General features: G+C 43.4%; 1 protein-coding gene across 5 annotated transcripts in view; it reads right to left on the bottom strand.

Moving 5' to 3' along the window:
* ADGRL3 (adhesion G protein-coupled receptor L3) overlaps positions 1–16,058 on the bottom strand; it is a 488,937-nt gene that overhangs the window by 37,598 nt on the left and 435,281 nt on the right. For all 5 annotated transcript variants that reach the window (XM_050973756.1, XM_050973751.1, XM_050973755.1 and 2 more), the window contains exon 18: positions 15,311–15,402. In XM_050973756.1, the coding sequence (XP_050829713.1) occupies positions 15,311–15,402 (92 nt within the window). The remainder of the gene's footprint in view (positions 1–15,310; positions 15,403–16,058) is intronic.

Here is a 16,058-nt window from a genome sequence, read left to right as displayed (position 1 = left end):
CCTTTCTACCTGGACAACAGAGCTGGGGACACGGGATGGTTGCTGCATCTTAGGGTTTTTGGGTGTTTTCAGGAAAGCTGGAAGCTCTGTTGGGATGGCAGGAGGAGTGTTCCATGTAACCCTGCTAAATAACATTTAGTCATCTCCTAAATTACCCTCTCAAAGACTGATCTTCAAACACCAGGACAAGAGAAGAAGTGTGAGAAGCAGTGTAGGAACTCTGTCCTGCTCCTAGCCTAGTTTTCACATGATGTATTACCTACAACTTTAAAGGAATTGCTGCTGCACAGGGGAGGGAGTTGACTTCTAGCTGGGAAGCAAGCAGCACCTTGAATATCTGTTTGCCCTTTACCTGAAGACTTTGGTCTTCTTCTGCCATCCCCTGTTATCATTAGGGTTAAGATCATGAAAATGAATGCATTGATATCCAATCTTTGCACCCCTTCCTCCCTGTTTAGCCCTTCTAGATCCCAAATCAGACAGGACCAGCACCTCTGCTTCCTTGTCTGCCCCAAGGCCCTCTGAGGTGCTGCAGAAGGGCTCACAGGGACAAAGACTTGCCTATGTTTCCAAGTCCCTTCAGCCTTGTGGGAATGTGGCTTGGGTTTGGGAAAGTTTTGGCTTCCATCTGCTAAGCAGAGCATGGGGCAAGGGGGAGAAAGATGAAGCAGCAGCAATTTGGGGGAACAAAGGAGTCCTGCAGAGGTCAGACAGACAATCTGCTATGGAGATACCATGGCAGCTACAGCCTTGAATCCTTTTCTATTTAGCAAGCCTTGTCACAAACAAAAGCATACTGATGTTGTATTCAAATCTTTTGTTGTTTGGTTTTGTTTTTTCTTTTCCTTGAGGTATTAGAATGAAAACACAGCATTAAGTCTTCCACTGAAGTTTATAAAATATGTATTATTTAACCACATGACCAGAAGAGCTCCCTAAGGTAACCGCTTATTAAGACAGTTCTTTAAAAATCACTATTATGGACCTAGCAGACCAGAACAGCTCCTTTGAAGCATTTCCAGTCAATCCCACTAATAAATATTTAGCGTGATGCAAATTGAAAATACACTCTCACAATCCTTCAGAAAGGCAGTCACTAGATAAAGTTTACAGCTTTAGTCACTTGGGATATTTTTCTCCCCAAGATTCCACCATCAGTGAGAGCATGCTATTGCCCTAGTTGCATACCAATTAATAAAATAACTTTCTTTTTCACCAAAAAAAGAAAAACAAATTAAGTGGAAACCCCCCCCCTTTTTTTTTTCCTCTTTTCTCATCCCCAGATAAAAGCTTCCTGCATTTCCAGAGTCTTTTAAAAATTATTCCCTGGAAATCAGAAAAGTATTCTGCTCTAAAGCACAGCCCATTCTTGAATCTGATTAAAGAGCCTTTGGCTGCAGAGATGTGCAGGAATGAAACAGTTATTTAGTGAAGCTATGCTACCTTCAGTGATGGAAAGGAATCTGTGGGTTAGAAGACCCCCAACAGTGCAAGCTGCACACATTAACAGTGTTGTGCCTCAGAAAACAAGACCTGGTGATAAGAGGGCGTGGAGATTACTGTGAGTAGCTCTATCCTGCATCCGCAGAAAAAACCAGAACCAAGCGATGAAAGAGAACATGGGAATGGTGCTGAAAGAACGAATACAAAGGACTCTTCACCAGAAGAACAAACTGAAAGTCTACTGCAAACTTGATTTGCTTCTATTTTGTGCTACTGCACATTAATTTTTTGGTTGCAGGAGAAAGAGTGTGAATGCCCTAAGGTATATAATTTATAGGTAATTTGGCTTTCGTCACAGGTTTGGGTTGGTTTTTTTTGGTGCAGCTTGAGGTTTTTATCTTTTTTTTTTTTTTTTTTGTACAGACTTGCTGCTGCTTTTCCATGGCTTTTCTTTCCTGTAGTAGAATTTTATTGCAATAAAGAAACAAAGAAATCAATTTTTTGGTGCCTTTGAAAATCAGTGATTTACAATTAGGGAAAATTAGGAGGTACTCCAATGAGTGAGGAGCCATCAATGCACACAGATTTGCTTGCACTACTCCCATTAACTAGAAAGGGAATCATGGGGAATAGCAGCCAAGCACCTTTTTGAAAATTTGCTTTTGCATTTATGCTACCATAAAGCAATCCCAGTGAGAGAGCACAGTGGAGCAGAGGCTGCTGTTGGTAGAACAAGTCTGTACTACGCAGGATTAAACTGGGAGCTTTCAACTTGAATTTAAGTAACATCCAATTAAAGAATATAAAGCAAATAAGGTGACAATTGGTTGGCAATACACGTGCAGCACATTTACTCTGCACCTCAGCTGTATGCCTGACCATTTTCCTGCACAGTTTGCTCTTCTGCCTCAAAAGCGAATGACAGAAGCTTTAATGATTTTTCAATATTGATCTGACAGCTGGTTCATGAGACCACACTGATAAATGAAATTTATCAGCCATTCAGGTCATTCTTACTTGATGAAGGGTCTGTTATCCTCATAGCTAAAGAATGCATAGACATAAAGACAAGAACACCAACATTAGAAATATAAGGACAGAGAATAGAGTTTACTGCTAGTTGCCCTCCCTTCTCCCACCAGCCATCACCAAAACCAAAGGTGGACTGGCACCAGGTGTGCCTGGAACACACCAGCCAGCCTGGCTTGCTGCCCCAGGGAATTGAAACACGACTGGGAATGCTGGCTTAAAGCACAGAAGCAGGCATTGCTAGCTGTGTGCTGGAGCTACGCCTCCTGGCCACCATCCCACAGCTATCAATGGACTTTGAAATATCTTTCAAATATCATGGCTGTCACTGGAGAAGACAAGTTTTGAAACCCCAGCATAGCCACCACAGGCAGCTTTCACACGTTCAAGTGGCAAAACTGAAGCCCGTGGGGCTGGAGCGTGTTACAGGAGTATCCTGACTGTCATTGACTTTCCCAAAGTGGAACTTCCAAGTTGCCACACTATGAGTCAGACTGCAGCATTCTTGAGGTAATGGGATCAGGAACTTCTGAAGCCCTGAGTGACACGACATGGACCTATTTACTACCATTTCATGGGGAAAGAAAGAGAGGTCTCTGCCAGCAAGGGTGAAAAGCAGCTCACTGCAGTGATGAAGACACCAAGCCGGATCACTCAGCTCCCGTCACTGTGGGGACACAGGATTAGCTGCAGCCACTTTCCATGGGGAGTCTCCCTGCCCTTCTAACCAGGCTGTGTGCCTAACCCTGCCTGTGGGACAGGCAAAGTGCAACAACTCCCAGGCCTCCTCTCCCCACGGGCACGGAGCTTTTGAAGCTGAGATCCCTCACAGAAACCCCAGTGCGTGCCAGAGATGGAGGATGGCTCAGTATGTTCATCTCATTACCCCTGGCAACACAGCCAGGGACAGTCCCTCCTGCTGAGACCTCCTTTGGTCAGTACTGGCGACCTGCAGCTCCCCTACAATGCAATCAAATGAAATGAAGATATGGGACAACCTGGAGCTGTCAGACCAGCAACGTGGGCAGGAGCAGGGCCTGGATTTCTATTACTGTGTTCACAAGCATGCAGGTTTTATGGTAAAGACTTTATACTGAAAAGCAACCAGCACTAGATTGTAAAAGTACAAAAGTTGAAGGCTTTTTATGTTGCTGTTACTATCCAGACCCTCACAAAGTTTTTTAGCAACCCATAACAGCATTTCTTCAAGGCAGCTGAAGGTTCCACTTCATCTTTGTATAGAAAAAATGCAAAACTGGTAAACTCGGATTCCCTTTGAGCTTGAGGCTAACATTTCAAAGCAGCTCAGGAGAAAACCACCAAAAAGACCTTAGCAGTTTTTCCCCCGTTTCTAACATGGATGTGTCTAGGATCCACTGCCCAAAGCAAACAGGTGCCTAAAGAAGTGAGATTTTAAAAATGCCTAACTCCCAGTTTAATTCTCTACACACAGGGGCCACAGAATTTAGTGTCTTGTAGCTCATGAAATACAATCCTCTTCATTTTACCAACTCAAGTGTTGTAAGAAGCTTAACTCTTGTGTTAGCAACAATTTCTGACAAAAATTACTTCAGAATGTTTTGGGCTTTTTTTACCCCTGGTGAAGTCTGTGAAACCTATCAGTGCTGTGTCATTATCTGCAATACATAAAACCCATCACTTAGACAAGAGAAAAGCTTTGGAAGAGCCTCAGTTCCCAGAAAAATGGAGGTGCTGACTGGAAAACTGAGATTATTTTCACTAGCAGTAAAAGCAAGTCATAGTTGAAGCAGAAACTGTTGGAAAATCTAGCCTAACACAGCCTGAGATGCTGCATCTGAAGTGCTGTCTGCAGATTTGGTTAAATTCATCCAATAGCTGGCAGTAAGGGATACTCTGCATTTAAATTATGTGACCCTGCTCCCCCACCCCAGATAATGTCAGACTAGTACCCCCAAAGAGGAATTGAGCCCTTAAAAGAATGGGTATTTAAGGTGGGGGGGGGGGGCTTCACCATGCCCTGAAGAAATGCATTTCTCTACAGACTGCAGAGGAAACCTGAAGGATGGCTGAGGTGGAGGCTTCACTTTGAAATACCTGAAGGTAAAAAGCTGATCTTTAGTGGCTGCATTATTCATTGCCCCTGTGAAATCTTACCTCACCTCCCTTGTGTTTCTTTGCAGCCCAGATGATGGATAGTGGATGGTCTACCAAGCTGTATAAATACCTAATTCATTTTCTAATCTTAAAAAAGCCCTGACTTTACCTTGGGGCAAAGACTTCTTAAGGTTAATTACACATCATGTAAAACTCTTTCAAAATCTTATTTAAGTTAGATGTCTTTCAATTTCCCAGAGCATCTTCTCCTTCAGTGGTGAGAAAGGATTGCTCACATTACCTTCTATATTCCTATATTTGGTCTACATTTCCAGACCAATGCTTTTTAAAAAAAGCTGTTAAAATTAGTTACTTATATCCTTCTTTAGATGCTTAAGGGGTTTCAAAATTATTTCATCCTAAGCTCAGGAACCCCTTTGGCACTGCTTTTAAAAGCCCAAGAAATACCTTTTGGTCACCAGGGACTGAATTGCTGGGATACACATGGACAGCCCAAAACAGTCACAATCTGCAACCTATATTACATGAAGGAAATGACTCTCATGTACCTAGATTACCAATATCATGAAATGTTAAAGCTTTCACTTTTTCTGCAGCAGGAAGAGTAAGTCAAGAATTTACCTTCACATGAAGATTGGCTCTAAAATGCTGCTGAACAGAGAAAGCCTGTTTTCAGAAAGCAGCTATTCAGCTCTCATTTGAGAAGAATAATGGCTGGTCTTCTTATGCTTTGAAGAGCCTTTTTTTTCTGTTTGTTTTTTAATTTAACAAACTGAAGCTTTGAGCCACATTTAGAGTAAACCTAGGCCTTTAATAAGACCCTCCATAACTAATTGACTTTACATATTATAATTTTTTACAACCCTTTGCAGTTTAACTTTACTTAACTTGAATTTATCACTCTTTTGACAATTCCAAGTATTTCCCCATGTCTATGACAGCAGGAAAAGGCTCAGTAAGCACATGGACTGATGCCTTGGGCCCCAAAATAACTGTTTGGATAGCAAGGAAAAACACCAAAGTGAGTATACGGGACCTTTAGTAGCTGTTAGGGGTGATGAAACCCAAATAAAAACAGATGGATGATGTGCCCCCACAAAAGCATTTAGAAAGACCCATGGAATTAATTTTAACATGGTGCAAATAAAGCAGAGAGGCAGATGTTTCCTGCAGGCAAGCAGGAGGGAAACACAAAATAAAGTGTGCTATTGTGTCTCCCCACTGCCTGCCAATATGAAGTAGTAGGGATGTTTTGCTTTCTTTTTCTTTTTTCCTTCTTTTTCGAAATTTCAAGGATTAGAAAAGATTGATTTATGGAAGGAGTTGGAAAGCCCAGCACTCCCCTCATAAAGCCAACGGGTTCATCCTTAATTAGTGAAGGAGCATCTTCATGGCAAGAGAAATCAATAGCAAGCAATAAAAGAGTGCTTAAAGGATTTTGCCTTTGCATTTCGTGACAAAGTTACCACCTTGATGGCATGAAGCCAAATGACTTCCTAATCTCCTTCCTTAGGCTGCTGGTGTTCATCACACAGCCTTCCAAGCCATCATTTACCAGTCCCATCTTCTGGCTCCCACACTGTCTCTGACAGTAGGTAGCCAGGCCCCTCAAGGCATCTGTAACCATCTCAGGGGTCAGTGAGCCTGCCACAGCTCCATTTGCAGGAGAAACTCCTGCCTTTACATGCCTTGACAACCTGGCTTAAGGGTAATTTTATATCTATTGAAAGCCATAGCCACTTTTGATTTCCACCAGTAGGTCTGCAAGTATCATTCAGACAAATGAGGCCAAACCTTCCTTGGCCCTGTGTGATGCCTAAGCCTATGATTTGGGGCATCCAGGGGCTAGACTTTTCTGCCACAGGCAAAGCATCATCCCTTTCTTCTCCACTCACCCAGGGAAGTCATGTCCTGCTTTCTCAGACTCGTCCTTAATTATTGCAATTGGAAAGAGCAATTCTGTTAAGTTCATCTCATTTTCTGTACGTAATTAATTACCCTCAGAATTGCTTACTCTGTTTATTTCCTTCCTCCTCACTTTGCAAAGGCATGGCACAATTATTCAAGCCACACTGATGTGTAACCACATATCTAATTGTTTCCACACTATATGGATTCAGCAAAGCCTTTAGACACATTTGTATTATCCAAATAGCACCAGCAGGGCTTGCTGACAAAGTGCTTAAAATGCATGGCCTTTTAAAACAATAATCATGATTTATGGGTTCACAGAAAGCTTGTAGGTATTAAATATCTTCCAGGACACTCTCTCAAATCAATAACCACTGATTGATTTTTTTTTTCCAAGATTCAGAAGGGACAACACCTGTCAGTGGGAAGATTAGTGCTTTACAATCACCATTCAACATTAACACAACCATCACAAAAACACAGGTAAACAACCAAACCTTCAAACCCAAACAATCAGGTTATGAACCAAACCCTCCTGTGAAAAACTCAAACAGCAGCAGATTGCAACAAATGAAATCAGATGCTGCCATCAACATCTCTGTGGGAAAAAGGCAGGCAGACAAAAGTGCAGTCTCAGATGTTTTTCCAGCACTGGCAGGGTTTCTGCCTCTGAGGTGCTCATAAACTCGGCCCTTGGGCAAAATATAAATGTGCCATACCTTTTCTTGGTAGGAAGCTTGTACATAATTTGTTTTGTGCCAGCTCCCAGTGGTTTTTCTGGGTTTGCTTTAGGCTGCCTGTTCAAGTTTGCTCATGCAGAGATGCAGATGAAGGTTACGTAGGAGCAGCACTGAGTTCACCAGGGGACTAAAGGCAGGGTGCTCTCTTACACAGGATCCAGGGAGATCTGAGACAGCTCTTGGCTTCTTCAGCCTGATAAAGAGGAGGCTGGGGGGAGACCTCACAACTGCAGTGGAAGCTTTTTCATGGGGGAAGAGGAGAGGCAGACACTCATCTCTTCTCTGTGGTGAACAGTGACAGGACCCAAGGGAATGGCCACAAATTGTGTCAGGGGAGGTTTAGACTGGGTATCAGAACAAAGTTCCTCATCCCTAGGGGGTTTGAACATTGGAACAGGCTTCCCAAGGGAAGTGGTCACAGCACCAACCCTGACAGAGCTCAAGAAGCCTTTGGAAAAATGCCTTTTGGGTGTCCTGCTGTGTAGAACCAGAAGCTAGACTTCAGTGATCTTCAAGATATTCTATAGATCCATGATTCATTGACCATCAGGCATGGTCAGTGGAGACGTGGGACTCTCTCTAAAGGCCACATGCAACACAGAGATCATGGCCTGAGCTCTGGGACAATAAAAATGAGGGAAGACGTTTCTAATGCCCAGCTCAGTACTCCACGGCTGATATCTAAACTTTGCAGAGGGGGAGGTTTTCCAAAGGAGGAAAAAGCTATTCCTCATCTTCCAAAGTGTCCAGATCATTTGGTTATCCTTGCAAAACACTCCTCTTAAGATTTTTGGTGACAGAGAATGTGCTGTCTGCATGTCCCAAGCACTCTTTAAACACACTTGCTTCTCATCCAAGTTTATCCAGACCAAACATTGCCTCGGGAGTCCTCTTGGTTCCCTAGGATCAGATTATACTCTTCATGGATGATTCTTTTCCAGAAGCCATCCCTGGAGCAGCTGTGCTCTGAGCCTGCTGTCCCCAAAAGTCAGAGGAATCCAAAAATGCTGCATATAGCACAGCTGGGTGGGAAGGAGAGATATTTCAAAGCCCTCTTCTTGAACAGCCCACTCAGTTAATCTTTCTATTTTGTTAGTAGGGCTGTATGAAAATCTTTTTAAAGAGACCTCACTCTGTACAGGCACTGTTGTTGTATTTAAGTTATAGATGATGTCCAGTCAGGACATGGGTGCATGAAGACTTCCCCTCCACACCTGCTGCTCCTGATAGGCAGTGTTCATGTTGCCAGACTCTCAGCCTTTACTCCATGAATCCGAGAACTCTGAAGATACAGGAATGGACCTTTTGCACCCAGATGCTGTGCTGGGCAAACTCCCAAGAACTGGACCCTCTCATTGTACTGCGTCCTCCCTCAGCACTCCCCAGCAACCACAAACCCAGAGGTAATGAAGGATTAAAGTGTTGCTGTTCTGCAAGTCCAGTCCCCTGGGTGAGCATAATGCAATATTCAGTTCCTGATCCTTTGTCATCACAAACTATTTCCAAGTTGAAGCATTTTATTATTAAACAAGGAAGATCTGGAAACCAATAGAGGATCTTAAATCTCCATAGAAAAAGCTGGAATAATCCTTATTGTCTCCTACTTTGTTTTGTTTCTAAAATGGCTAGAACAAAGCACAAATTAATCTTCCATTAGTAAAAGCATACCTGCTACAAATTATTGTTCTTCATTGGTAATGTAAGCTCTTCATATCAAAGGAGGAAAAAAAAAATCCTGCACTTTCAAAAGTCTAACTCATTCCCCACTGCACCAAACCCAGGATGTTTACTTTTTTCTGCATTTCAATCAGCTGAGTAAATAAAACTAGACTGGTAAACCTCTGTTCCTGCCAGCACAATACCGCTGTGTTGAATCAAGGATTTAATTTAAACATTTCTGCAGATGATTTTTGGAAGTTCTATTTAACCTTTGTTTTCAATTTTCTACCTAACTCAGGATCTTTTTTATGGCTTAAGCAAACCCACAGGACTGAAACAACAAGCTAATCTGGGGGCTGGGATTAGTCATGTCTTTTTAAATAAAATACATATGTTGAAGCACGAAAATGAGCAGATAATCACTTACACCCATACAACATATGGGGAGAGCGGGCTATGGCAACAGTTTTAAAAGAGGCATATCTTCAAAAGGGCTTCTCAGCTTTGTGCCTGGTGCTCCCCATCCTTCACCTCCCACAACCTGGGCCAGACTCCCTGAAAAAGCCCAGACTGAGCTTTGCAAGGTTTTATATAGTAATAATCAAGGTTAAATCTTTACATTTGGCTCCTGCTTTTGGCTGTTAAGTTGTGCATTCTGAGATTTATTTCTTGCAAGCCTTTGAGCAAGAGACTTCTATGGAAAAAAAACCCATAAAATAGAGGAGTACGGTGTAAGTTTTGTTTCCACTCAGAAACTTGAGAGAACATACACAATTTTGTTTAGTTTTTAATTTAGGGCTGTGTGCCTTCAGCCATGGCCATTTGAAACTTCCATGGAGCCAGCAAGATGAGGAGGGCTCGTTTTGGTCATTTGAGGATTGATTTCTGAAGGCTGCAATGCAGGACATTTCTGCTTCGTTCCCATTAATGGGATTTGAGCATGTGCTCATGCATAAAACCAGTATCTCCTGTGTGCTCAGAATAAATACATGTTTTTCTATGGAATTTTTACTGTTTTTCATCTTCAATTTCATTTCATTTTTAATCTTCCATCGTTGAAGATGGGATGGGAGCAGGTTTCCACAAGAGGAAGAAAACTGCAGCAGAACTACAGTGATTAATGCCAGAATTAAACTATCTCAAGGTCCCTAATTAATAGTGCCTCTTTAGCAACAAAAGGTGCTCCCAGCTAAGACCCTGGGCCTCCCTGTCTGAAGGAAAGAAAATTAAATTTCCAGGATGACTTTCAGGTGAGTTTCTACTGCACTAAATGAGTTTTTCCAACAAACCCAGAACTGCAGCCTCACACGCTCCTCTTTGAAGGGGTCCCCACATGTTGTGCTTTCTAAAGAGCATGCAGGTGGCCTATGTAGCACAACCCAAGCTACACCCTGACTGAAACAATAACACAATAAAATGGGACAAAAAGGGAAACAAACTGGCAAAGCCCTTTGCCTCTTGCCTTCTTTCTCATGGGTCTGCAACTGCTCTTGGCAGCTACAGCTGATGTTTTGCTCTTCCAAAGTAAACAAAATAAAATCTAGTTGCCACATACTACAGCATAGAAGAATGTCAGGAAGTCTGGTCTGGCCCGGGGAAACACTAACAGACTCAACCACAGCCAGGCAGCACCAGGGAGAGAAGAGATGGATGCCTGTGGGAACTTCAAAGGAAAGGTCCTGTCTAAAGGACGAGAAAATGATGGCTTCTGGTCTCTGCTGAGAGAGGTCCTCTGCCCTCCAGCCATTTGGAACAGTCCACTCTAGCTTCAGGTGCAGCAGCTGCTTGGCCCCCACTGATGAACCCTCTTAATTTGCTTTTAGGACTTGCATTTTGTTAGCTGAATGACTTCTCTCCCCTCCCAATTTTCCAGCAGTTTTCCATGTCATTAACTAATGAGCCCCACACAGTACACAATGAGAGCTTGCAGCAAAAGACAAGAGCTCAGATTTCACTAGATATCCTCAAGAGTGCATCTGGATTACCATCAGTGCAGCTCTTCTTGTTTCCCTTCCCTATAACCAGGGTGCTTTGAAAGAGCATTATTTAAATGGCTGCAGAACCAGCACTGCACTGCCACGCAATGCAAAGGCTTTGCCTGATACCCTGTTTTGCACAGAGAATGGTGGTTGAGCATCTGGAAATGGGGATGGTGTGTTGTGCTGCAGCATCTGGCATGGGTTGGATGGAAACCTGGTGTGCAAGCTGCCACAGTGCACACCTGGCCACCTGGAAAGGAGCTGATGGATGGAAAACGGAAGAGCCGTGCTGGACTATTCAAACATAATGTATTTTCTGTTGTCACATAAGGCTTCCCACAGGAATGTGAATGTGAAACAGATTCAGTGTAGTCCTGTCTGTGACAATCTGAGACATTTTGCACATCCAGCATCTTCCCAGCACAATGGAAGAGCACGAAGGAGAGGCTCTGAGCCGCTCGGCTCCAGAAATCACTCCGCACAGCAGCAACCTCCAGTGAAACAGCCTCACAGCTGCTCCAAAGAATTCCAGCTGCTAACACACCCTCATGAGGAGCCATCTGCTAGCAAGAGTGCATCAATACTGTGCTGATGTGCCTACAGCCTCCACCTCACAGGCTACAGGTGCAAGCAGCACAGCAGGCCTTCGCCATCCAAGGAGTTTATGTAGTGCCTGGCTTGAAAGATGTGCCTTCCCTGCAAGCTTGTAAAGGCTGAGAGAATCAATCTTCCAGAACAACACCTTCCTGGGTACATTTGTTGACAGTAAATTAGTTTTGTGCTCAAGAGCCTTTTTGTGCACCCTCTGCATCTCAATTTTAAGCCTCAGACGGGCCAGGAGTGAGAATTTGGGCAGAGCTCCCCAGGAGTAAACAAAGCTCCTCTCTGCCCATCTCTGCTCACCTGTGTTTGCCAACAAGCCACACACAGAGGAAAGAGCAATGGCCACAGTGGACTTCAAGCACCCAGAAAAAGCCATAGTAAAAGGCTGGGAAGGAAAATCCCCCCAGTCTGTGTTTGGGGAGGCATGGTGAGAAGCTACACACACCACCCAAGAGGCAGCTTTTGAGCATTCTTGTCTGTGTCACTTCATACTAAAGCAATCTTTAAAGGGCAGAAGAGATCCTCATTCTGGAGGAATCCTTAAAAATTCTGTGTAAATATACTGAAAGAAGGCATCAAACAGAACTTTTTCATAAGGGCCTAGGTAAAAGCATGCTACTTTGGGGGATGGTACCTCTCATGAAATGGAAGCCAGTATCTTCCTGGCATCAGGGGCAGGCACAGAAAACTCTTGCAGCTCTGAACAACATATCCCCCATACACAGGCTCACATCTTTTCCTGGCTACATGCCTCAAAAGCAGGACTAGAGCACGAATCTTGCTGTCTCAGTGGGCACAACCCACTGAACTGGCTCAGTACCAACCTGTCATACTGGGAGGATGCCACTGGCACAGGGTGAAGGACCCACATATGTGGTTACCCTACTTCTCTCTGGCTGGGCTAAGCCAGGAAAATTAACAAGGACAAAAATAAACCAGCTCTGTACTCATCAAATCTCTTTCTGGGTAACCCCTGGGTAACCACTGCCCCACCGCAGGAATGTCACAATCTCCCATGCTGGCACAATAATCCAGGGACTGTTCCTGAAGGTTAGGGAAGTTTATTTTTACAACTTTGCACAGTACCTACAAATCTATCAGCCACACAACATCTGGTTCAGGCACTGCCCTTTGAATGGTTTTTCTGTTGGTGCAGTAATTAAAGGTATCCCAGGTGACACCTGATCCCTTATCAAGTTCATTAATTTAAGTGGAGTTATTTGGCTCTCTATTTTCTATACTTCATAATGTATTTCTAACCTTTAAAGTGACATAGGCAAGGACCAGATTGCAGGGGCCCTTATTAACAGCCTATTAAAATATTTTATGGCCTTTATTTTTACGTTGCCATAGGGAATCAAGTATTTTGCTGTTGTTAAACAGGCTCAGGATTTATGTTGCGAGAGCTTCACCACAGCCTAACACAGAGTAATGCTAGGAAATGAGCTGGGAGAACAAGCTCTCATTCAGCTCTCCATGTGCTGTAAAGCTGTCACATGCAGATGGCAGCAAGGGGCCCTCCAACGCAGGCCCTTGGGTTGGTTTGTTTTATTAAATATAAACTGATAAAACACGCAAGGCTCTGGGACCTGGGTGCATTTTACTAACCCTGTAGACCCATGGAGGGTTGCTCAGAAAGGATCTTTGTGATCCCCTGTGAAATAAATGTTCTGTGGCTTTTTATTCCAGAGCTGCTGTAACACATCCATGTTTTGCAACTTAGAGCCAATGACTGTGCAGGAAGACCACGATCTTACCTGCAACAAGACTATGATTGTATCTAGAGGACAACTATGATCTCACTGAAAACTTTTCTCAAGACTGCAAGTCCCTTCTTCCCTAGGAAACCTCCCTCCAAGGTGAATTCCCCTCTCTGTTACAAATCTGCACTTCCTCCTAACTCAAGCCCATCCAGCACTGAGACAACACATGTCTTGAATTTAGAGAGTTAATGATGTCCTGCTAAGGTATTCAGAAATTACAATCAAGTCTGTTCTGAAATGCTTGGTTTGATAAACTTCCTGGGGTGAGCCTGGGGTCTTCCCGAGTTTATATTATGTTGCTCTTATTTTCTCAAGCATAAAAAGTAATTTGTAATGAAGCAATGCATTTGGAAGAGAATCAGCAACATACTTAAAAGTATTTTAATTGCTTGTGTTTTCAAAATGTTTTAATGAAGTCAAATCAGGAATAGACACTCATCTGCCAAAGAACCTATAAAATATTTTACAATGACATTATAATTGATGCAACTGGTTGTATAAATTCCTGGCATTTTAAACAAAGATACTGGAGATTAGCTCAAGAAGATTATTCAGTAGGCATTTATTATTTCTGCTTTAATTATAAGGGTTTTGTTGTTTTTCTTCTTCCCAGTTTTTAATTTAAATGTCATACTGTAAGATGATTTTGAGTGGGTAACCTTAGAGAGTGCTCTCAGCGAGCAATCCCATAGCACTAATGCATGACAAGTAGCCATATTAATAAACGTTATTAAATGTACCATGCCTTTAATGCCTCATCCAAGACCAAATGACAGACTATCTTTCTGGGATCAATCCTGGACATCCAGGAGGGATTGCTCCTCTAATTTCACTTTACAGCAGAGCAATGGCAGGAGAAATTGAGGCTCTCTGCAGAGCAGACTCCCTACAACCCGGGTGAACAAGGACCCTGAGGGTTTCTGAGCTCACTGGGGTCTCCTGCATTTGTGCAGATGCCAGTTACCTTTCCTCCCAACCCTTGAGGGGGAAGCTGCCCCTAAGAAACTAAATCTTCACCCAAAGGACCATGCCAGCTCGTGGCACACCAATGGCACTGCAAGCCTTGCCTGCTGAGAAAGTTTTTTTGGGGGGGGCCCAACTTGGTTTAAATTAAAGCTGCATCTGCAAGAGCAGCTCAGCAGTAAGAACAACAGCCTTGCTGAGAGCTGCCTTGCAAGTGTGCAATTCAGACATCTTCTAACGAGCTCCCCTAACGCCTCTGCTCCCTCTCCTACCACGAATGAGAGAGGAGAACCCACTTCAAGCCGCGCTGCACCACGCTCTCCTTTCCTGGGTGAGCAGCAAAGCGCTGACTCCCAGCAATTTCCTCCTCCTGAAGCTCATTAGATGGTTTTATTAATTAGCAGGCTCCCAGTCTTATCATGCGCTGCACCTGAAATCTGGCCTGTGTTTTTGAAGAGAGTAATTAAAGCCAGAGGTAGTTGAATAAACAGGCACTGACACAGACTAATACCCTACCAATATAATGAAGCAGCTTGCTAGACAGGAAGATGCCCAGGCTCAGATGTTAACCCAATGCAAGGGCAAAACATGCTTTGGCTGGCAAGCACATCCACCCGCTGATGTGGGCACCCCCAGGAAAATCCTGGATAACTTTGCTGAAAGCAATATCAGACTCCAGGGGAGAATTCGGGCCATGGAATCTGTCAGGGGCCAAAACAAACAGAAGACAAGTAAGGCAGCTGCCCTCAGAGCACACAGAAGTAGTAATAATCAACAGTTTCAACACCTTCCCTGTAGAGACTACAATAATTAGCTGGTAATTATTGGGCACAATTTCCTTTATGTAGACTAGAAGGTTACCTGCTACAAGGACAGAAAATGTAGCTTTGCCTCCTTTGTGCAAAATTGAACGGAAAATGCCAACAATTGCAGCCAAATCCCAGTATAGTGCTTCATCATCAGCCACTTGGTAACTCTTAGAAACCACTCTGCAGTACCATAGCCCAAGGTATTATCCCTGGCTAGCACTGCTCCTTCCAGAGCTGGTTCCCCTGTTTCACACCTCAGAGGAATGAGGGAATAAACAGCAAAAGACAGAAACAGGCAGAGAAAAACCACTTACTTGATATTGTCAAGACATCCAGATTCAGGTTTCAGTATGGCAGTATGATGAAACATTTTATAGAGAGCAATCCCAAGGAAGATGACATTAAGCTGTAATGGAGGGGGAAGAAAAAAAAAAAAGGATTATGTGACACAGCACAACAGGATGGGGAGAAAGTCAGCTCCTTCTCTGCAACAGATGGGTTACTGCAGGAAATTAGCTCATGGAACAGCTTTATAGTGACTGAATCACAGAGATTTTCTAAGCATTTTATAAGGTGACCTGGCCTGTAGATTACAGGACTGGTGGTGCCATAGCCTTACCACAGCTGTGGCACTGCTGATACAAGGCTGGTTCTAACCTCAACTGCAGTGCTTCAAAGAGCATTATGGAAAATTAAAAATACTTGCTGTAAGGGCTTCTCTGTGCCTGAGACATGTACAGTCATGAAAAGTCCTTCCCAGCATCTTACTTAGCCAGCCCCATTGGAATGAAGCATAAAGGCACCTTTTTTTGGTGAATACACCTTTTAAACACATTGTAATGGGGCAGGTGGGCAGGGAAATCACAGCTGATGCTTAGCACAATGAAAAGTTGAACAACAAAAGTAAAAAAGGGTTTGATTTGTTCTGTAAAATATGTGACGGTGTTTCCATGCCTCAGTGTTCACAAGGCAGCCAATTCCTGGAAAGGAGTTTCCCAAGAAGCTCAGTCTAGGATTTGAGTCATAATCAAAAAGGGAAGATATCATTTTATGAATGAATTG

Source organism: Serinus canaria, chromosome 4, assembly GCF_022539315.1.
Source record: "Serinus canaria isolate serCan28SL12 chromosome 4, serCan2020, whole genome shotgun sequence".
NCBI classification, from domain to species: domain Eukaryota; kingdom Metazoa; phylum Chordata; class Aves; order Passeriformes; family Fringillidae; genus Serinus; species Serinus canaria.
This window is presented reverse-complemented; position numbering and strand designations above follow the sequence as displayed.